Source organism: Anarhichas minor, unplaced genomic scaffold (genome assembly GCF_050575085.1).
Source record: "Anarhichas minor isolate MPS153535 unplaced genomic scaffold, ASM5057508v1 ptg000002l, whole genome shotgun sequence".
Taxonomy (NCBI): Eukaryota; Metazoa; Chordata; class Actinopteri; order Perciformes; family Anarhichadidae; genus Anarhichas; species Anarhichas minor.
In genome coordinates, this window is record NW_027466448.1 from 9757501 (window position 1) to 9781385 (window position 23885).

The following is a 23885-nucleotide window of genomic DNA, read 5'->3' on the forward strand; positions in this document are numbered from 1 at the left end:
TTGTGTGTTTATACACCAGCCTCCACATGGGTGCCCACATTAGGAGATATAACTGTTGAAAAATACATAAATAAACACTGTTTATAACTACATTATAGTGTGTAGGCCTACAAACTATTTACTGCTTATAAATGCTAAATAGAGGGACTTGCCCAAAATGGTAATAGCATAATAATAATACCCAGGATTGTATAAGAGAAGAGTTTTGCAGGTAAAAGTTGGTAAAAGGGGTTAAATTGGAGTGCTCAGATGTATCATCAACATCCCAATGAAAGAAAAACATATTTATGAACTGCCTCTTTCCTTATTTTAAAAATATATATATTTATCTTTTTGTACAGTAATTTCCTTTCAAACCATTGGCAAATCTGTTGTTTCTAAGGTGGACTTCTTATAAAATCCACATAGCCTCTCAGAGCATATTAAAGTTATTATAAATGATTGCTCCTCAAAGCTCTTGAAAGGTGCACTTATGTAATATTAAGCTGGACTGTTGGCAAAGGACTTTTAGGGAAACACCATACAGAGAAGCCATTATAGAGGAAGAAAAAAACGTCCATGGCATTTTATCAAATGTGAAAAACGTGCGTGTGTGAAAAATGAAATTCGCAAATGAGTTTGATGACAGCTGTGCACTGGAGGAAATGTCATGACTTCGAGGTGTAAATATAAAATCTTGTGAAATCTCAATTTGCTGGAAATCTAATCTAAACCCCTGAACATGGAACATTCATTTATCTTCACTATTTTTCTTGCAACGTAATTTGATTTATTCTATGTGTTTGTGTGTGGAGCATTTCTAAATGTATACTGTATACTTTCAGTGCATTTGTGATTTGTGGGTTTTAAATAGTTGTGTACGTGTGCAAGCATGCCTGCATGAAGGAAAAATAAATCTTGCATAATGCTTGATTTGTACCTTCATTTGTTTGCTTGCACATTTGTTTACACTGGCATTCAGTATGCTTGTCAGATGTTTCATACACAATGTAGTGTATGAATTAATTATATCATCATTATCATCATCATCATGTCCAAACGGTGTGTGTGTGTGTGTGTGTGTGTGTATGTGTGTGTGTGAGGTAGATGAAGAATTTCCGCATGCAGTTTTGCTTAACCAGCATATTTTGACGATTTGGAGCGTTCTTATGGTGGTTTTTAATATTTTGTTTGTTTATTGAATTTATAGAAAAACTCTAGAGCTTCTGCTCTTGAGCACTAACAAATCAGTAAGCTACATATTATATATCCCCTTCATCTTTGCAATGATATGTCACCCTGTAAGTCACTTAAATGCTTAAAATATCAAACGCAAATGAACTGTTTACACGGAGGCCGCATCTCTACTGTTTGACTCTCGACGACTAAATGAAGATTAAATCAAAAAAGAAAAAAACTGCAACTTAAAATAAAATGTTCCTGAGCATGTCTGCATGTTGGGGGGTTTGTGGGCTTTGCCTGAATAAGCACTGGAACTTTCCAGCATTTCTTTTCCTTTTTTATTTATTTTTTGTCTGCGTTGTTTTCTCAGTATTGCAATGCATCACTTGACATTACCCAAGCAAGTTTGAGCTGCAGCGCATCAGCTGAAAGCAATTTGGTCCAGAGTGCAGCTGCCAGGCGGATAAGACTTTCCTTCTTTCGTTTACTTTGAAATGTTCCTTTTTTTTTCTCCAACATCCAAAATACACAAGGCAGCCAAATTGCTGACATGTGTGAGAGGTGCAGCGAGACTCCTGCATTCTTTCATGCCCCACTATGCAAAACTCCACATTGTTTATTTAAAGAACACTGAACACTTTAGCACTATTAAGAAACATGTCATATAGTAAACTAAAGGTTTCCTCTCAGGAAAAATCCTTGTCAGTTTATTTTTCTTTTGCAAAACGTTATTTTAGTTTTGACTCACAAACTGCCTGCATTCACAATTAAGCAACAGTGTTGTAGCGTGGCTTATGAAGGCTAGTGCAGGACCCTATGGGCTCGGTAAACCTGGAAGTGGTGTTATTATGTATGTGTTGAGGCGTGGACGTGTGAGATGGGAGGACTGGACTGTCTCTTTCTCGCTCCCTCACGGTTACCCAGACAAGACAACACCGCAAAGAGGAGGTGGTGTTTCCTATATGTCTGCCTCGGTCTGACTTAGACTTTAAATCCAACTAAAACTATACAGAAATGTTCAAAATACATTCACTTTCTCTAAAAATATATGCTTGGGCTGCAGCCTCGACATGCAAGATGTTTCCAGGAATAAACAAAACATGACTCAACATGGCCTACAACACCTACGGGAATGAAATGTAGCTCTCCCCCTATGGCTTATTGTGGACTGCAGACAATTACAGAACAGCAAGAGTTTGCTTTAAATGCACATTGGAGTTGAGAGCAAAATCAAAGATGACAAGTGAGGACCGTACTGTGACACACCATGATCTGAGTGGAAAGTAAAGTGCAAGGCAGAGGGGATGTAAGGTCTGAGAGACACGAACAAGTAAAAAGGGCAAAACTTGACATGTAGCCTAAACCTGGGATGACAGCCAGAAGACAGGCTGTGCGTCAGTGTAGGCGCAGTGGTGGGTGGGAGGAGGGCGTGGAGGGAGGGAAGGAGGCTTCCAGAGAGAGAGAGAGACGGGAGGGCCCGTTGTGACTGATAGCCCACCAAGGCCTCAGAGCGGCCCAACGCTGGGAACAGCTAACCTACCTTGACATGCGTAGGAAACCCAAGACTCTCTGAGCCCTCTGTCGGATAGGAGCCACCCAGTGAAGCCCCGCCACAACTGTGTAGCCCGAGCCCCTGTGCGTCCTTTTTAACTAGCTTTGTTTAGATGAGCGCACGCCCGAGGAATGCTTCAGTATACCTTGCAGAAACCACAAGCACAACAGCATTAGAGCGACATCAGCTTTCCAGTGCATGGGAATAAGTCAACTCTGGCTACTAGCAAGATTATAACTGGCTGGAGTTCAGTGTGTGTGTGTGTGTGTGTGTGTGTGTGTGTGTGTGTGTGTGTGTGTGTGTGTGTGTGTGTGTGTGTGTGTGTGTGTGTGTGTGTGTGTGTGTGTGTGTGTCAGGTGGTTTGTGTACTGTGTAGTGTGCATACTCTTTGGACATATATATATATATATATATATATATATATATATCCTATCTTTGTAAAAGTCCCTTTGATGCTGTAGTACTGTCAGAGAGATGAGGGTTGACGAGAGTAAAGGGACTCCTCACTCCTCAGCAGAGTAGAGCGACTTGACGAGACTTGGACTCGAGTTGGACATGTCCGCTGTAAGACTTGGCTGCCACAATTTATTTGATTTAAGATTTAAAAACTAAATGTTTCAAGTTCTCAACCTGGTAAATTAGACACAATCAGGCAGGCCTTGCATAGCGACACCGCTTGAATATTTAATTATTGAGCCAATGCGTTGAAAGGACTCGCTATGTAAAAGAACAAGAAGTCAAAGCACAGGTGTAATTAATAAAGTTAACGATGGCTGGTATTGAGCCTACTGGGAGGCTTGAATAGAACAGAGCCATCGTTAATGTTATTGGTTACAAAATGTCTGCTGTGAAAAAGGCCAACAGCTTTAGCTATCACTCATTTTACTTAATTTGATGGAAGCTAACAGAGTAACACTAATACAAAATCTAAAAACGCAATCATCTAATTAAGGGAACTGTGTTTTAGCATGTATTTGAAGTCCGCGCAAAAGATTTATATTACTTACCTGTACACATTTCTTGTCTCTACAAGGAGTACAGCATGGCCAATGCTGCATACGCCACCGCGTAAATAAATCAAAGGAAAGAATGAGTAAAGGTCGGATGTGCATATACTCTCCAATTTGGCTAGGTTTGACCTATTTGGCTCAGAGAAAGAAGAGTGAGACAAGGACGGGGTTTTCTTTTTGAGGAAGAGCACTGAAACAGTCTCAAATAAAGCAAATGACGACAGTATGAAGGAGAGGAGAGGACGGGGGAGAAAATGATTGGATGTTGGCACGCAGGGAAAAGCAGTCTGCGGTAGACTTGTAAATAGCCAGAGGGACAGAGGGATGGAGGAATGGAGCTATCAGCAGAGAAGTGATGAAGGTCTGGGATCAGGCCAAAGTAAACACAGGCCTAGCCCAGAAGGAGCTGCAGCACCACAAACGCACACTCTCACACACACACACGCACACACAAATGAATTTTACTCACACATATATGTACAGATGCACAAATATACCAACACTCAAGGCTGCATGGAGCACTTTATATTCATCACACACACACACACACACTAATGCATGCACGCACGCCTGTCGACAAATAAACATTACACTGCATGGCTTCCAGACCACAACTCCTTGAGTGTTAAGCTGTGTGACAACAGCCTGAGCTGTCCTTCGGACGTCTCGTTTCATCACATACTTCCCATTAGCTAAGATACCACAGAGTAAACAGGCAGTGAAAACAAATGGTTTGAGTTATATTTTTAAACACATGGCATAGGCCGGGATAGCTGAGCCCTCAGAAAATCCATCTTAATGTCTTGGTGGGGTCATTTAAAATACTACTGCAACCCTTACCATGAGAAAACAAAATACTTTGTAATATAATTCTCAAAGACAAAAATTCCAGCTGTGTCCTGTAGATGTAATCATGGCGGGAAGACATTTGTCACTACCGTTAATGTGCGTGCTTGCGTGTGTCTTTTCTGCTACGCATTTGTTCAAGTGTGCTTATCTGCATGCACAGGAGTTCATGTGTTTCGCTGTTTGTCCGTGACTGTGTGACTGAGCTTCATTAGCGTGCTGCGAAGCGAGAGCTCTCCTGCTCCGTCTTGTCTTTCGCCCAAGTAACACCTTGAGTGAAACCTTAACATTTGCCAAATGTTATTTTAAGCGCCGCATTGAGAGGCATTTGGCAAAAACTGCAGCATGAAAGAGCAGCTGTGAAGCGTGTCTGGCTGGAATGCAAAACACAAGTCATGGTCATCACTCTGTCACCATACAGATGAAGGCTTTGATGGTCTGTGTGTGTCATTTTCTTTTCCTGACAATTTAAGCAAGGCACCAATTGCTATGTGAATATGATATTAGAGTGACGCAGGATCACAAATAAAGAGAATCCATCCTCAATAAAGATATGTTGATATAGAGGTTATTTATAGCAGCTATAATCGACCTATTTTAAATAACAACATGTCCAATGAGTAGGTATAATATGACAGGGTTCACTCGTAGTGCCCAACGGACAAATATGACCCAAATCTGCAATTTCCCTTTAGAGCTTTCTAGCATCTTTCAGCTCACTGTTTTGGTTTTCCGCTCTCGCTTGCCTACCTTGTTTGTAGCCGCAGCAGGCAGCTGTTGTCAGAGAAAAAAGCTTTGAGGTTAGACTGCACACTTCCTGTCCAGCGCCAAATGGCAAAGACAAAGTAAGCAGCGTGCTCGTAAACATTTGAGCATGTAGCAGCCAAAGACTTAGCTGAAAGGAAAGTGATTACTGGATTTATATTCGTTCGTACGTCAGTGTTGTATGCACAGTTTGTTTCCACTTCCCCCAAGTGGCAACATCTTTTTTTTTTTAGATAAGTGCTTGCAGGTTGAAGACAAAAATGTAAATGTCCAGTGTGTAGGATTTAGGGGGGTCTGTTGGGAAAATAAGTATGTTTTCTTTAGTGTATAATTATCTAAAAACAAAAACCGCTTTGTTTTCGTTATCTTAGTATGAGCCGTTTCTATCTACATACGGAGCGCGTCCTCTTCACAGAGTCCACCATGTTACATTACCAAGTTTCTACAGTAGCCCAGAACGGACAAACCAGATACGGGCTCTGCTGTACTGGTGTTTTCGCGTCAGCTGCCGTAGTTCTCCGCGTAGTTTAAATTGGTTGCAATCTGCAACCTCACCGCTAGATGCTGCTAGATTCTACACACTGGCCCTTTAAGATTCCATAAATATTCCTCTCAAATGTGATATTGTACTTTTTTTTACTTCAAAATGTGCGCACAGTCTTGGCCCTTTGCCACTGAGTCTACTTCGTGTCCATCATTATCAAAACTGCTCAACTTTGGCTAATACTGAGATTGCTTAGCTCCTGCAGGTACACCAGACAGTGGCACAGCAGAATTCATTTGCGCATCCTCACAAAATAAGTTATGATGGTCTCACTCTGCCGAGATGTTCCATCTCATGTAAATGCGCCTGCATGGCTCTTCTCAGGAAACACAAAGATTAAAAGCTGCCGTGTAAGTGAGCACATGTGCGAGTGTGTTTACCCTTTTGAAGCTCTCAGATTATTAATCTCCATGAGTGCCGGTCATGGATGCAGTGGTGGTACTTTGTGGGTGTGTGTTGTTTTATACATAGAGCAACCTGCATGCCAGTTCAAAGCCACCCTGTCCAGTATACGAGGAGACATGAAAGCAGCACTCAGCGACATGTTCAGTCTGAAGATCACAGAGCAAAAATGGCGAGGAAGATTCACCAACATAAACAAATCAAACTCACCTTCATTTTAGAGTTTGCCAAATCAAGCGCACCCACATGTTAGGGGCTCTTAATGGCATGGACGCAGCCCACGTCTCATGGAAGAGAGGTGGACTGTAGCGTTATACTGATATACTATAAAGTAATGCATTGGTAATGTACTCCAGAAAGTGGGAATTCAATGTAAATGTTCAGATATCACTTGATCTATTTAATCGATTTTTATTCAAATAGATGCATTTACCACAAATCTGCTTTGGGAAATAAATAATGGTGCTGCTGGACATCAGAAACGAGTTCCTCAGTCTGAACACAGGTGACGTGATGAGAAGACTAAAAAGAAACACCGACCAGGTATGACTGCTGGTGCCCATCACCGCTTCAAGCATCTACTTTATTATGTCCAACCTGACGCCGAACAATGGGAACACTGACAGTCGTGTGTTATGAACAAGCTGGGTTGTTTGAGTGTTTTAGCGCACCGGGCTCCCAGGCGGGCTGTAGCTTTGTCAAAGCGCTGTATTGTATTTCTTTCCTGTGCCAGAGCCCGTTTCCTGTGGCGGTGCGGTGTCAAACGATGACCCTCGGCTTCCTGCAAGTCGCATGGAGACGGGCCTGCCACGAGCCCTGGGGCCTCACCGCCAGCCACTGAACAACCTCTGAGACCCCACTCTGTCTGTCTGCCTGCTTTCAAGTCATTACCCACCTTGCCCTTCCTTTTTGAATCTCATGTTTTTTTTCTAGCCCCGTCTCTTGTTTCCCTTAATTCTCGACCTCCCTTTAACCTGTGCTTCTTTTATTTTACTCCAATTCCATTTTACATCTACCTCCTTCTTTAATATTTTCTTATTTGTTACCTCGTCTGTCCTCACCCCCTTCTCCTCCATGTTTCCCTTCGTCCACACCTCCTTTCCTCTTTGCATCCCTTCTTCCCTCCTCCCTTTGTCCAGGTCAGAAGAGGGTCTGTGAGGGGTTTCCTGTGCGAGCCGCAGGTCCAGACCACACCTTGTGAGGGGATTTCTGCAACTGCCAGTGCCGCCCTGTAGAAACATGCGTGTGCACGTCTGCATACATACACAAAGCTATACTGTACACACTGAAATACATATGGTTGTTCTTGGCAATACACTGGTAACTGTGTTGAAACGTTGTCGGTAGGATGAAAAGAAACTTGTGGGAAAAATGTCAGACAGAAAGATATCAACGTTCCATCTAAGATAAGCAAAACCAGAAAAGCTCAAAGTGTGTTTACACATATTCTGAATAAAATCACAGCGACCGACAGAAGATAGCTGTCGACCTCTCCGAGTGATAAGTCAAGTCTGTCTTTTTGCGCACTGAAACAAGTTGTTTTTACAACATAAGCAAACAGCCTACGGCCACATCTCTGCTTTTGAGTATGAGAAAGCTGTCAAATCATGCAATGTTACTGGTCCCCAAAGAAATCAACCACATGGCACGTGGGTTAAAGACTCAACCCGCCTGACGTCTGTAGTGGAGCAAATCAAATCACGCCTACTACTACTACTACTAGTATAGTTTTTAAAACTTATGGTGACTTATACTTTGACATCTCGGTAGTACGTGAGCGGATGTGTGTGTGTGTTTGGCACGGTCCGCTATGTTCCACAGGTCGGCCCGTCTTTGAATCGGCCTCTCGTCTCCTTTGACTGCGGGTCACGAGTACACACGCGTGCCGGCAGCAGTAACACGCTTCACTGTGGATCTCTGAAATGACTCCCGTAGTCTTCTTCCAGTCCAGGAAGTGAGCTGGGAGGAAGAATAGGAAGCTGAAGCTGCTCTCTCTGGCTGCAGGTAGTGACCCTGAACCTTGACCTCCAACCTCACCCGTCATAAGTCTGACAATACACACTCTGACAAAACACAGATGTGCAAACACGGCGGTGTTGCCTACAATTTGCAGATATTGAAGGAACTGTGTCTGGCAACACAAGACCTCTAAATAGCTGATCTTTCTGACGTACATTTACAAGTTTTTTAAGGCATCCGAGTCTTCAATAGATCAATAAAGACATTAAAATCCAGAATTATAATTTATCTTTTTATTATTTGACAACAATAACAGCATGTTGCATTGGTTCACTCATTACATTTACAGAAGTGGTCACGAAAGCTGTATTCATGGACGTTGTTAACACAATCATCCATCTTTCCTTCCTTCCTTTATCACACTGTTTGACGATGCTGGAGGTACAGCTGATGAAGAGACTGTTAGGACATAAGCTCTGTCCAAAACCAACCCGCGGACCTTACACATTTATAAAAGGTGGCAAAACCAGCATCCGTGTTCCTGCCGTCTGCACCAGAGAGATGTAAACCTTTTGAAGTAATGCTGATGTATCATTGATCACACGTGGTCTAGATGTTTTTGGACAGAGCCCATGGCTTGGGAAGGTGACTGACTTTCTGGCGCTGCCTCACCAGCTCCAGAAGAATAACCTACTGCCATGTTTGGAAGGCTCCAGTTTACCCTCAATGGCTGGGTTGGCTTCAGGACGTGGTCTAGACTGGTAGGGGTTCTCGGGGAGGGCCCGCTGGGTCTCCACTTTGGTCACCTACGAAAAAAAAGACACATGCGTCACGGGCTTCATTGAAGTCAGTGTAAACGGTCCAAAATTCTTCTTTAGACTTTAAACTTCTACCAGCCATTAGGGGGAAACTCCTCTGGTTGCAAAAGACGGCTGATTAAATGAAGTCTATGAGAAAATGATCCTACTTCTCACTTGATGTATTACCTTAGTGAGCATTCTTAACTGGTGTCAATCAATAGTTTCAAGTCTTCTTCAATACAACAGGATGTTCATTTAGTAAATGATGGTCCCATTTAGAGGACATGTATGCTTTAGGTTTAGGACATGGCTACCTTATGATCGACAGGTCTCTGTCATCATCCGGGTTTCCGTCTTAAAACTTTAACCCTTTCACGGTGTGCTTGTTCATGGAAGGGAATTGTAACATTTTGGTAAAAACAAAGAATGAGCAAAAAGACTTTTCCCTTACATCATGATTTACAGCCTCTTTCATCCTTTCGCCTGCGTTTTCCCTACTTTGCACTTTGTGTGCGACTTCTTTGTCAGGTCTGTCCTTCCTTTACTCTTTTCCTCCGTTCCTGACATGCTCTGGTCTCCGCCATCTCAAACACAAGTCTTTGAATTTGTTGTATAGCTGACCAACCAGAGAAACTTGGTGGACAGTGAACCTGGACATTTTTCTAAGTGACATCAAGTCAAAAGTTTGTTCTTTTGTTTCCTGCTCATGTGACGTGGTTCCATGAACGACAGTTCTGTTTGGCAAATGCAGAATGGCCTGAAAGTTGATTGCAGCCATTCACACCCTCCCAGGTTTGTCCACATGTCTTTTCAAAGACGACAGAAATAAACGTCATAAAAAGCTATTGTCAAAATCAGTCTTGTTTTGACTGCTGCTACCTAATTAGTTGCTGCCAGCATGTTATGGAAGCCCTTTAAAAATGGCAATTTTATGAAAAGAAAAAAAAAAGCAACACAAAATGCGTGATTTGTCTGCTCAGAACTACAGCCGAATGACACCACGACGCAGACGCAATCAGAGACTCTTGCACAGCCCATAATCAGCCAGAATAGAGCCCATCAAGCGAGCTGCTCCCATTGTGAATGCAGCCAATCCCTCGTATGGCTCACCTTAGACAGGTCTCCCAGCTCGGGCCTCTGCCACCCCAGCTTATCGAGGGCGCAGCCGTCGAAGGCCTGCTGCTGCTTACGGCAGTGCCGCAGTTCCGCCAAGTTTGAATAATCCAGACAGGTCCAGTACTCCGTGAAGGACTCGGCACAGCTGCCCTTGATTTGCCTACGAGGAAGAGTGCAAACAGAATCAGAATAAAATGGGTATAAATAAATAAATATTTTTGGGGTAATAGTCCAAAAACGAATGAAAAGTCACACTTCACTCATGTCAAAGACTTTAAACAAATTGAGGATTATGACAAAAACATTTGAAGGTCTCCATAAGAAGAACTTTCTTAACTGATCGAGTGAATTAAGTTCTTCTAAAGTTTGCTGGCAGTTGCCAGAAGCAGCTAAGAATCAAACCAGGTCCCGGGCGCAATTACAGCTTTTTTTTCAAATCTTTCCTCATTATAATAATTATAGGTGTTGCTCTTTCACAGTAACTCTCAGTTTATCTTTGGGGTCAGAGTGTCGGTTGTTTGTTTCGGCTTTAAAATGAGAGGTCATGTGTTTTAGAGAACCAGAAACACAATCTGTTTTAGACAGACAGGCAGGCAGACACACACACACACACACATAAAAGCATCTGAGTTGCTGCATGGGCATCAGATCAGGATTTAGGCAAAGCGCAGTGCAAAACGTTCAGTAAACACAGACGCAGCAGTTGAGAGTGAGGAACCCCAGACCACTTCCCCTAATAGCCCTCGAGGGCAGTTTTATAGACACAATAAACTCTGGACTGAACTCGTTCATGTTTGAAAATGAACCCTTTTCTTCTTTAGATCATTGTTTAATAAAATAAAATAGCACAGAGAAATTACATAAAGGTGTTGTCGCTACTTGATTTATTTTTTCTTTAATTTCAATATTAAAAGCATTTATTTAGAGACTTTCTCTCATTCAATAACAAAAAAATGCAGAAAAAACAATCATTAGATTTGTATAAAATTAAAAGTTCATATATAGTACAGTGAAGATAATTATGGAAAAAGCTTTGTGGGAATAAATACTGACTCGATAGGATAACATTATCACAAAGCTTTAAGATAAGCACTGCAACACAGTAACTTACTCAATGGAAAATAACTTTAGAAACACTGGCAACATCCCAGAAAAGTTATTTAAAGTTTGACTAGAAATGTTGTGGGTATTTCTCCTTGTTATACATTCAGTTTGGTCATGGCATGAGGCATAAACTCACCATAAAAAGGGCATGGAGATACCATCATATCCTCATGCAATAAGTTTTTGCAATTGAGTATTTTTTTTTTTACAGTTTAATCATCACAGCGTGTAATAAAGTTTTACTGCTGCTGTTCCTTTTCAAGTAACAAGTCCCCGAATATCAATGCAGAGCGTCAGTGAACAGATATAAAGCAGTAGTGTGTTCACGTAAACGGCGCAGGTTAAAAGCATTTAACGGCGGAAGTCATGGCGAGCGGAGGAACGTCAGAAGCCCCGGCGTCATTTAAGTCGCAAGTTTGGGAGCATTTTGTCTTCCCTGTAACTTATGACGGATAAGGGTGGTGGACGAAACCGTTACGGTATGTAGGCATTATTTAAAGAGAAAGACACACGACACCGGCAATACATCGGCATGTCCACACGTATGAAGAGACCATCCCGTCTGTCAGCGACGGGGGACACTCCGTTGTGGAAAACAAAGGATTTCAAAATCTGGTTAAAATGCTTGAGCCACGCTACGAAATCCCCTCACGCACTCACTTCAGTGTGAAGCTTGTTCCAGACCTCTATGAAAAGGAAAAGACTGTAGAGACTGCTTTCACCACGGCGGAGTGGAGATTCATAGTCCGGTCACACAGACACACACCTGGGGCAGGTGCTGACAGAAGCAGTAGAGTGGAAGCTAGACAGGCCCAATAGTAATATCACTACAGAAAGGTCTACCCTCTCCCCAGACAATGGAGATATTCTCATCTTTTTGAAAACAATGTCACAGTAATGGTAAACATTATTGTGTATTTGAATGACATAACCTGACAGGAAGTAAACATAGACCCAAGTTGTTGCCGAGCAGTTCAGTTGAAACAGTGTAAGCTAGCTCACTGGCTGTTTCTTTCTTTCAATATTGATCAAAGGACGAGGGTATCAACATACCTCATGTTGCACTTAAACTTAACAGAATTGAGTATATTTGAATGTTTTATTTATTTATTTCATTTTGTTTCAAATTGGACATCTTCAATATTTTTGTTTTTATGTCAGACTATAGCCCAAAGTTCTTTTCTTTAAGTGTTCTTGAAGTTCTTTAATTAATAAATGGAAAGTAAAATTATATTTGTCTCCTCCACTTTACTTTGTTGATCCGAAAAATTATCCGAACCGTGACACAAGAACCGTGATCCGAACCGAACCGTGAGGTTCGTAAAGCCTGGGTGAGAGTTACCTGAAGAAGTTGAGTGCACACTCGTTGACTTTCCTCCCTTCTTCTAGACACTTTCTGGGGTCCTTCTCCTCCCAGCGGCAGAGCATGAACTCCTTGTTGGCTTTGTCACACTGGGAGCCATAATGGTGGGCAGCAGCCTTAAGCACCGCAGAGGAGACATTGATCTGGACAGAAACAGATAATAGTTATAGTAGATAGTAGATACATGAAGTCATTTTAAGACATTTTTCTGAGAGACAGGATTATTATCCTGACATGTGTTGATATTAGTGACCCCATTAAAAGAGCTGAAAGAATGTGTTTGATTTGAATATTGGGGATCAATGTAATGTTCATCCAGTTCAGAGACTGCAGCTAAACAGCTAGGCTAGCTAAAATAGTGAAAAGTGCACCTTTTAAAATTTTGCATAGAGCCTGCTTTGTTGTATTTATTGTTTAACTTGTGTATTTAGAACAACAACAATGAAAAATAGACCGTTATGAAAGAGGCAGCTATGAGGTCTGAGCTATTTCTTGGAGGACAACCATATATAATTCTGTCCAGCATCTCTTTAAATTATTTAATAACTACAAGAGTGTTGTCAGGTGCATGTATTGTGTTGACCTCTGATGGGAATTTCAGGACAGATATGATGGAAATGTTTTACAAAATTCATCCTGTACTTTAACCAAAGTCTAGTCTCACACACGATAATCAATATTGAGAATGTGTGAATGCAATTAAATGCATTAAAGCTAGCTAAAGTAAAACAATGTATTATGTCCTTGGCTATACAACACCACTTCACATGTACAATAACACAATAGCATAAGGTTTACGAGTGGGGAGGTAATAGCATCGAATACAGTGCAATTCTAAATATATTGAATTTAAAAGAAACTTGTAGCTTACATGCACGAATTGTGTTTATTAGATCTGTGATGTTCCCTTATTAGTGTTGGAAGACAACAAGGTGCTGCCAGCTAACACCTGACTTCCAAGGACAAGATCAATGTGTCAAATAACACTGCTGCCGACACAAACCGGCCAGCTTTGTTTAGAGGCAGACATTGTAAAGTTACTGTGACCATAAGGAATTATATAGGAGCTCTATAAAGCGGGCTTTAAAGACTGCGAAAAAATGCTGCTAGTGTTGTCAACATAGATATCGGGACATTCGCTAGTTGCATTCAGATATGAATGCTGGTGGATTCATTATACATTTAGATTATCCGACTAACTCTCAGCATTGCAAAGGCAGGTAACACCGGTGGCAAACGTTATGGACTACTGAGCCTGTTTTGAACCAGACAGCAGGTTAAGTTAGCAAGCGGCTAGTTAGCTAGCATGTTCTGCCGATGCTATGATTTCCAGTCAAGCTTAAAGAAAATAACCGCCGCTCACCTCGTCCACCTTCAGCTCCTCCTGTGACGGGACGTCCAGCGTTGTGGACATGGCTGTGTGTGTGTACAATGAAACAAAACACAGAAGTTTAAACGCAAAACATTCAAGGTCCTCGTCTGACTCCAGGACGAGCGACGACGAGGCCGCGAGAAGGAAGGTCAGTTTGGTTGGGTACCGCAGTCAGCTCGGAGGCGCGTTCTGATGACGCAATCGAGTGCGCGGACAAAGCTGGGAGACGCATGCGCATGCGCACTTACATCCATGTAAACTGTGAAAGTTTGATCAATTTGTTAGTTGTGTTGTCTCTTTTGCTATAAATGGAAATGGTTAAAATGATAAACTGTGACAAACGATTCATTGCTCTTCACGCTGACCAGTTTATGACGTAAGCTTCCTCTGGTGCTCTGTTGCCATGGTGAGATGACACTTAGCCATTGTACGGTATCGCCCAGTTGATAAAGCAGTTTTTTGTGCTTGTTTGTTTATTTTGAGAAGAAGCTTGCAAGTAAATGTAGTAATGGAGCTCATCGGAAGCGCTTATAAAGGAGAGGCAAAAAATGGCAAGTAAGTGTATTTTTCATGACCCTAAAGACGGCAGGATAACCAATTATATGAAACATGGTTGATTCAGTTTACCTTTGCTATGTGACCACCTCTTCTCTACCTCAGGATGGATGGAAAAGGAGAGTACACGTTTCCCACAGAGAGCAAGTATGTGGGAGAGATGAAAGAGGGGATGTTTCATGGCAAAGGAGTGCTACACTTTCCAAATGGAAATAAATATGAGGCCACCTGGGAAAACGGCAAAGCTAAACAGGTGAGGAGTAGTGTGTGTGTGTGTGTGTACATGTCAGAATATATGCATCCACATGCATGACTGTGTGTTTCACATTGGTTATAGTTGATATTACATCTGGTCCCTTTTAGCAATCACTCACCATTATTGTCGTAGTTATTAGGTTTCTCTCCTGTTTTTCACTTCACTTCTCCTCTGATGCAATCCTTCATGGGCTTTTGCCACAACAGCGATCACTCCAATTATTATCATCATTTCAGTTGCAGGTCATTTGAAACGATAGCAGTTCTGAACCATGACTAACCGTGACCCAGACTACTCTGCACTTGCATCCATGTCAGTTCAATAAAACCTACTTCCAATCAAAACAGACCTAAACAGACTGGAAACTATATCTGGTAGCTTATAGGAAACTTGCACTTGAGTTTATGGTCTCAATCGCTAGTTTCATATCTTCTTCAATACAGCATGATGTTCATTTTACAAATGATGGTCCTATTTAGAGTCAAATAGACCAGAAAACGGTACATGCCCTACGTCACTCCTCCGCATTCCAAATATGGTAACTTCCGGTCATCGGTTGATTATTTGCTTTGTCAAACAGTGCTCTAAAATACAACAAAAATAAGATTACCAGTAAAAATTCAATGACTCATACAAGTTAACTGAACTTTTTTTTTTTACTGCAGACATATTGACGCGTACAGCAGGAAAAGCACAGGTGTCATGAATAACAATGATCAAGGCTGAGTTCCACAGGTGTTCCAGGGCCCCGCTATACTGTGCATGCTGGCTCACTGATATGGGGTGATAGGACACTTCAGTGGAGCTGTAGCATCATTGATGTCATAACCTAAACTTGTGCATCTCCTGCAATGACCAGTCTAAACGTCTGCTGTGAGAAAGGTCTATATAGAAAAGACAACGCTGAATCTATAGTGTGTGTTATCACACCAGTTGTCAAAATTACAAATGCACCCCCTTAACGTGGGCCTTCTCGATGCCCCGGCGAATAAGCACCTAAAAATGTACATGTTGTACAAGAAATAATGCCATTTTCATGATTGCAAATGATAAGTGAAAATGTTGTCATGCGTCCACATTTTGCAAAATTACTGAACAGTTATTTCATTCCTCAGAAAAACATGCACGCACATACACACTTTGCCCAAAGGACATATTTTTCCACTTTCCCCTAGTGGTTTATATCTATGCAGACAGTTTGGGTTTTATCTGCTGAGGTTTTGAGATATCAATCTCTAAGATTTCCGCCTTTAACCCAAAGACAATGGAAGAACATTTCAATTATTTTGTGGTGCTTAAAGCCCTGAGAAGAAACATTTGAAAACCTCAACAGCAACTTATCTCTCCAGAAACCATGTCTGGGGTACGTGGGACAGGATAACCCCCAGACCTTTCTTTTAACAGTTTTCACAGGAGCTACTTTTTGCCAAAGACACAGCCCCAAAGAAAACGTGTTTGTTTCGCCTGTTGAGTGTGTATTTTTCTTTGAGGAGCACAAATGAAACTCCATTGTATAAGGGTGGTGGAAGATGTAAATATCATGACATTGTGGCACATAACATTGAAGCGATCTTCATGGCAACACACCATAGAGGTAAGTGACATTTTTCTTTCTTTTGTAATTTGGGTGATCTGACCCATCGAAGTCTATGGCTGAAGAATGAGGATGATTTCACCACTGTGCTTCCTCACAAGGGATCATTGATCTTTGCTGATGGTCTGCAGTACCAGGAGAAGGACTGGGACTACTGTGATGGATACGACAGGCGCTTCTACAGTGAGAGGTGCAACGGACTCAGACCTGCAGGTTGCAAATTCATTTACTTGCTTGTGTATTCGCTCATTCGGTCCGATGACAGTGGTTTCTTCACTATCCCACTCTCAGACATCTCACATAAATTAGCTTGAAATATAATAACAGTAACACACACCCAAAGCCGCTAAAATGACGAGCATATGTTCAACAGTACAGACCACAAAAAAACAAAAGATCAGCTAAGTGCGTTCATTGATTCTATGATCTACATACATCACTAACCTGACAAATAGATCAACTTCCCATCACTTTAAACGTATGAGCATTTCACATGACACTTTAACTCGGGGGAAACATTAGAGCCATCAGAAAGGGCTGAGATTTGAACACAACATCATAATAATAATAAGGACTTTTGTTAGTAGTTGTAAACCACCGCCGTTTAATACAAAACAACTGTTTTGTTCATACAGAATCTCAGCTAACTGATCTTCATCCGCCACGCGTCATTCCTGATGGATGCTACGACTGTGGGGATGGTTTCTATGACCCCAATACCAGAGTCGTCTCTTCCTACACTGGCAGATTCCTCAGGAATGCAGGTAAGACAGTAAATATCCTGTTATTTTCACTGTGTTAGCCCTGTGACACCAAAGGTGACTGGCTTACCGGAGATGTGTCCTCTAACATGTAACCCCTACCTTTGAACAATCCTTTGCCACTAAATAATGGATACCTTCCAACTTGGACATATTTTGTGAGGCTTACTGGCTTACTGGCTTACTGGTTCACCTCACAGGTGAACGAAAGAACTACAAACCAGATATGAAACTCAAATTTCAAAATTCAAAAACATCAAATAATCAAAATTGTACCACCATTTCTCACGGCTTACTTCGCTGTAGTGTGCGCACATCTTTTTCCCCACTAATTTGAGGCCAAATTGGCTCCATCTGAGTGTTGAGTAATATCCAGGCATCTTAGCCTTTTGTGCCAAAGAAAATGAGAAAGATGAAAGTCAAGAGCAAACAGAAATTTCCAATTTAAATTAAGTATGCACAGTTTTATGTCCAAAAAAAAAAGCCCCTTGTCAGTGATAGATTGCTGTATATTAAATATGTTTATATAGTAACTTAATAAAGAAGCGCCACTGATCAACAGTCCAGTGTATTTCCAGAGCCTGCTTTAGTGTGAGCTGTAGTTTGCACCTATGGTCTAGCGAATGGTTTGTTTTAGGGCTTTACCGGAAATGAACATGAACACGGCTCTAGGATAGAGTGGACAATGTAATGTATTGGGGTTGTTTGTTTGTTTGCACGTCCGTTATCATCACATACCTGGACAATGTCTGCTTAGTGTAGACTGCCACACTCATTGTTTGATATAGTTGAATTATTCAAGGAAAGTAATGCCCTCTCAGGCCAAAACCTCAATAAGATTCAAGAGTTAAAAGTCATACATACAATCAGCCAAATTAGTAGTGAGGGAGACCACAGCAAAGGCCTGACTGAAAATACTTTGAAACATGCAACCGCTCTTGTATTGAATTTGTCTCAGGCAGGACCCATTGTCTTTGCCCATTTTTTTATTTTTTTTTAAATAACTGCATCTCTGAAAGCATTTGGCCATATGGGAAAGATTTGATAGCAATGAACCTATGGAGTGATGCTAAATGGATTATCCCTGGATTCACTGATGGAAGATTATTGCTACAAGTCATCTGATAAGCATGCTTCCTCAGGCTATTGCAACTTTTTTTTTTTCTCCCTTTTTGTTATTTGTCAAAAGTGGAAAATTCAAGACACATTTTTCCACTGAACGGGTGCCCAGATTTGGAGCTCCTGATTTGAAGTGAATGTGATCTGTCAGGTGTCCAGATAGGAATTCCCAAATTCTGACATCCTCTGCTCGTCATGTCTCCTATGAGTTTACATCACTGGACAATGTTGTGAATTAGGCAGCGGGTAATGAATGACATTCTAAATACATGTCTTTTGGCTCACCGAGGTTTGGTCCAGTTTTATTGCTGTGTTTGACATTACTGTTTTTATCTGACACGTGCTGCAGTGCCCAAACAGCTTTGATCACAGATGCATGCATGGGGGTGTTGTACAAACGTGCATGACCCTTTGCTTTTAATAGCAGAAATTCAGGAAGCATGCAAATCAGGCAACATTTTGGTGTTCTGTCATCTTTAAAGAATTCAGACACAGTGCAGCAGTGATGATTCTTGCTGTTTTTAACCTAACAAATCTAGAAATGTGTCAAGATATGATTCCTGGCAGAAGTTTAAGGTATGACTTACAAGCTCCCGAAGGTAAAAATGTATTTTTGGGCAGACCATTTGCATTCAGATGAGCTACTTGCAACACAGATTAGTTTTAAAAGCACATGTATCTCATTAACATATGTGGAGAGAGAGAGAGAAGGAAACAGAGGAGAAGATCCACATCCTCGCCAGATGTGCATGTGCAAGAAGACAAAAATATGTTTTGGGATTTTTCCATGATGCGGGTTGTTCATCATCATTACAGCTCTGGTATTGATCAGTGGAGTGACGGAGAGAAAGAGAGAAGAGGAAAGTTGGAATGGAAATGAATCGGAACTGAACACTCCAATAATACTCTGACTCTGTTTTTAAATATGGAGTCCAACAGGAACTATTTAATTGGCGCGTGACTGTTTATGTGTAAGTGGCTTATGCTACATATCGCAAACACAAACTACCGTATGTGCGCTCTCCCTCCTGTCTTGATGCGCGTTTCTTGAGAAGAATGCTCCTGTATCCGCTATGGATTTATTTTTCAACCCTTGGAGGTGAAGGCACATTTGTCAGAGTGGGTGTGAAAACAGAATGTATTGCCTCATGGCTTCCGCCCAGGATGAGGACTGCGGGGATGATGGGACACGGGGAAGAGTCACCCTCCCAGAAGGGGACGTTTGCTGCAGCAAGGAAAGAGGAAGGAGCTCCCCATGTGGCCGTTACAAACTGGTGGATGTAGGACAAGGAGGCCTCATATCTAGTTTAAACTGCCCTCCTTAGTTATTGTTGCTAACTTGGACAAACAGCCCTCCTTGGCATAGAGCCAGCTAGCAAAACAATAGGATCTGTTGCTGATATTACCCCAGAGGTTATTGATTATATTTTGGAGTTGAACAGATTTCTTGTCATCGAGGAGCTTCTTTGGAGCGATGTGCCGAGAATACTGGAGACCTGTGCAGAAATGTGGCACGATGGAGGAAATGGAGGGTGGTGAGAGTAAGTGTGTCAGTTGGGATTATTAGGAACCTCCCATCACAGATGATATCCACAGGGTTCAAATGTTACATCACTGAAACACATCACTGAAAGGCCCAATAATTGTAGGGTCGGTGGTTTCTTCCACATGTCGAAGTATTCTCAAGCGAGACATGAATGAATGTAACGCAAATAATACTAACAAAGATGGGATGTTTGACCCCCTTTCTGGCCTGCTCAGCACTTTAAAAACCAATGTATTTCACTTCACTCATTGGTTTTGGGCATGGACCAGGAAGCATTTACACAGATTAGAGTGTTATTGCCTCATAGCACTGGGCGTCGACCAAAATTACTCTACCAGAAAATGGTGCAGTCTTTTTAACCAATAGCTGATGACAAGTGCCCTCCGTTAGTTACACGTTCCCACTGGGCGGACAAAGGACATTGCTTCCTATATTTTTGTTACATTTGTTTTCTGATTAAATCTAAGGAAAGATGTGCCATTCACTCGCACCTTCATGCTTGATTTCATATCTTTAATTCCAAGTTGCATCTGGGTTTACAGCATTCGCCTGGTTTGAATGATGGACTCGGTGCTTCCAAGTAGATTTTAGAACATCTGTAAGAAAGTTGTCAGACGAGGAGTCAAACGGGTCATATGGATACAAAGACACCTTCTGCAATACACAGAAGACAAAAAGAAAGAAATGTCTTGAGAGTGTGTGACATTGCAGTGTGTGTGTGTGTGTGTGTGTGTGTCAGTGATGAGTGAATGCAGGTGGTGAAAGATGAACATTCAGGGATCACAGACTTTGTTTCTTCAATGCTTGAGATTTGAATTATGATCTGACTTTTTTATTTTATTTGAATGTTCATTGTGTCATGAGATCATTACAACAAACATGTGCTTCCACTTACAACCACCTCCACGTGTCATAGTTAACCAGCCCAGCTTAAAATACACCCAACAGATTTCAACACAATGAAACGATTACTGTTAAACCTGAATCACAAATCACATCATCAACAAACAACTCTTAAAGGCTATTTTTTTATCCCAAACCTCCAGACACATAATTGTACTTAATTTGTCATTGCTGATGAAGATTGTTACTCAAGTTTGAAGGTAGAATACAAAACATAGATGCATAAAACTGCAATTAAAAAAGAATGAGAGGAAAAGATGCATAGGCCACATCTGCACAATCAAATCTCCACCACGTACTGATTTGTTCTGTTATTACAAACAAACACACGCACACACACACACACACACACACAGTCAGTCGTGTGTGTTCTCTCTTGGCAAAGGTCTGCGGTTGCAGCGGCGGCGGCGGCAGCTCCAGCAGGGGCCATGTGTTGCCATGTTGTTTGTAGCACTTTCCTGTTTCTGGAATAACCGCTTCCCTTTGAAACCCCGCACAGAAAGAGTTCCACTCAGAAAACATTCCACTGCCAAGGAAAACACCTCTGGTGACCAAACCACGGCCCCTCCCTTTGTCCCCGTCCAGTGGAGGTGTTTCACAGAAGATAAAATCAGCCGAGGCCCTTTAGGGAATGGAAGATATCCTCACGCTGCCTTTCCTCAAACTCTCATTTTTTTAAATCTTGGAACCAAAACAAAAAAGAAATCCCCAATGAAACAGGATTCACATGTTAATCCTGTGAGCTGTGACAGATGGATTAATATTCTTGAAGATCAGTATCTCTCTTTCAAAGCTAAAGAAACTGGAAGACCGCCGCTGTTTTCTGTGATGTCATTGAGACATTGAATTGGAGACAGACATATTTGAATGTTTATTTGAGCTTTCACATTCAGATAAGTGTGATTTCACTGTGGTGCCTGAACTCAGAAACCACAAAATGTGCTTACATACATCACATATAACTCTGTGTCACTGTCGGTGAACCAGGTTCAGAGTGTGACAGTGTCATAGCTCTCCTTTTTTTCTCTTTATACTAATACCATATCCAGCAGAATGCAATCATGTTTTATGCAAATATCTAAAGGTACAAGAAAGCAGATTTTTTTTTCTTAAGTGTGTCTGTGTGTGTGTGTGTGCGTGTGTTAATTCGCAAGCATTAGGCTGGAAGGAAACACTTTTCCCTCCGAGTGTATTTTAAGGATTAAGATAAACAGACGTTAACAAGGTGCCATTATCGCTTCCACACTCTCTCTCCTGTGTACGTTGCAAAAAAAGGTCGTCCATGCAGGTTGTTGCAGTCGAGATGGATATCAACCGGCAAACGGTTTCAAAAACAAGTGTGTAGTGTGCTGCACTCCATTGACGATTAAGGTTAATAATTTCTCTGAAATTTGCCCTACAAATGTGACAGTGTCATTACTTGAGAGAACCAAAATATGACTTGATGTTTTTTTCTGTTTTTATCAGTCTAACTGCAATATCCCTAATCACAGAAAAGATGAAGAGTCATCGGTCTATAAATTAAATGTATTGACTTGCAAAAACTGCTAAATCACAAAAATGTCCTGCTGTCCTCGGATTGCAGGAAATTACCTACAAATACCAGCCACCTGTGCCCTCAAATAACCCACGGTACCAATTACATATGTCATAAATCCTGAGATAAACGCTGCTATATACTCAAGAGGGCAGAATTACAGCAAATATGAAAATGCCCCCAATCTAATTATCATTAGGGAAGGTTGTGGTTTGTGGCTAATTGAGGTCAGTCGAAACGTAACGATGTATAGGCTTCAATAATTACCTTCTCAAATGCGTTACAAAGACTGTTTTTGCGTGGCAGCTGTCCGCGTGTCCGGTATACGTTCAATTGACCTCCCGATCAGAACCAGGTAGAGAGGAGAGACAGGCCCAGAGAAAGAGAGGAGCGGGCCGTTTTATACTTGAAGTGGCTGTTGGTGTTGACGCCTGGCAATTACACACAATCAGTCCGAGAGCTGCAGACCTGCTCCCCCCAGTACAATGGAGCCCCGCGCGCAGTGGAACCTGGGGGGTGAGGCCCGCGCGCCGCTCAAGTGCGTGCAGCTGCGTGCGCTCCAGAGAAAAGCTCACTTCCCCCGCAATTAGCTACTCATTTCAGTTTTAACAATGAAAAACTGGTTTATTATCAGCTCCTCTGGCAGTCGTTTCGGTTTAAAAAAAATTGGCGTCCACTTTTTGGGGGTTATTATTTATTGGTGTCTGAAGTGGCTCTGAGAAGTTATTTTCTCGTAATTGTCAGGCTTATCTTGATTTGACAAATTTACCCGAGACTTGAATGGCACTTCACCGTTGCAGCCTCACACACAGAATGACCTGTGGTTTAATTATGCAGGCTACTGGTTATTGGAGTTTTTCAATTAAACGCTTTACCTTCACACCTCAATCTGTGGTTTGTATTGTTATTCTCATTTAATCATGGGTGTTAAACACTGTTAACTGTGCTGTTAAGAAAATGTGTATATATATATATATATACATACAATATATATATATATATATATATATACACTCCATACTTTGTTTCCATTACTATTAACACACATCAAAGCAATTTAAATTTAAATCTTTCCAACAGTTGACTCCGACCATGAGTGGATTGTGCGGACCTGTCGCAAAGCTTGGGACGAGGTTGTTGGCGTTGATCGTGAAAAGTCTGTTGCAACTGGACCGGAAGAGACCAGCAAAATCAACTGAGGCGTTTATGAATAGCTTATTAAAACTGCTTTTGTTTTACATGTATTTGTTTAAGATGTATAAAATGAATTAAAAAACAAAAGGTTAGGTTCATACTGTATTTTTTATGTTGTGATTATTTACCTTCTTTTTCAGAAATCCTCCTTATATACAGTATATTGTAGAAGTTGTGCCTGTCAGTGCATTCATCTTTATTTCCATGTGTGTGTTTTAGACTACTTTCAAACGCAATATGCACAAGCAACATATGAAACTGATCATTTTAAATGTACTATATGTTGTTTTGAGTTAAGTTGTTGGTTGTGCAAACATACTATATTTATATTAATTCCATCTGATGTCATCAGCAGGTCTACTAAGAAGCATTTATGACTGAATATCACTTTCCGTGGGGTGAAAAGTCAAATACCAACTGTCCAAA

The 23885-nt window shown here is 41.4% G+C and overlaps 2 protein-coding genes across 2 annotated transcripts; one reads left to right on the top strand and one right to left on the bottom strand.

The window, feature by feature from the left end:
- Window positions 1-8517: 8517 nt before the first annotated feature.
- On the bottom strand, window positions 8518-14172 carry ndufa8 (NADH:ubiquinone oxidoreductase subunit A8). The gene is made up of 4 exons (XM_076089688.1): window positions 13986-14172; window positions 12602-12765; window positions 10150-10315; window positions 8518-9045 (listed from the first exon to the last, which is right to left on the bottom strand). Exons 1-4 carry the CDS (start codon window positions 14034-14036, stop codon window positions 8908-8910), a joined length of 519 nt encoding a protein of 172 aa, XP_075945803.1. The 5' UTR covers window positions 14037-14172; the 3' UTR covers window positions 8518-8907.
- Window positions 14173-14453: 281 nt separating this feature from the next.
- morn5 (MORN repeat containing 5) lies at window positions 14454-23464 on the top strand. Its single transcript, XM_076105195.1, is given in 5 exon segments — window positions 14454-14549; window positions 14655-14802; window positions 16501-16615; window positions 17035-17163; window positions 23346-23464. Coding segments are annotated over 5 exon segments (558 nt in total). The 5' UTR covers window positions 14454-14502.
- The last annotated feature ends 421 nt before the right edge of the window (window positions 23465-23885 follow it).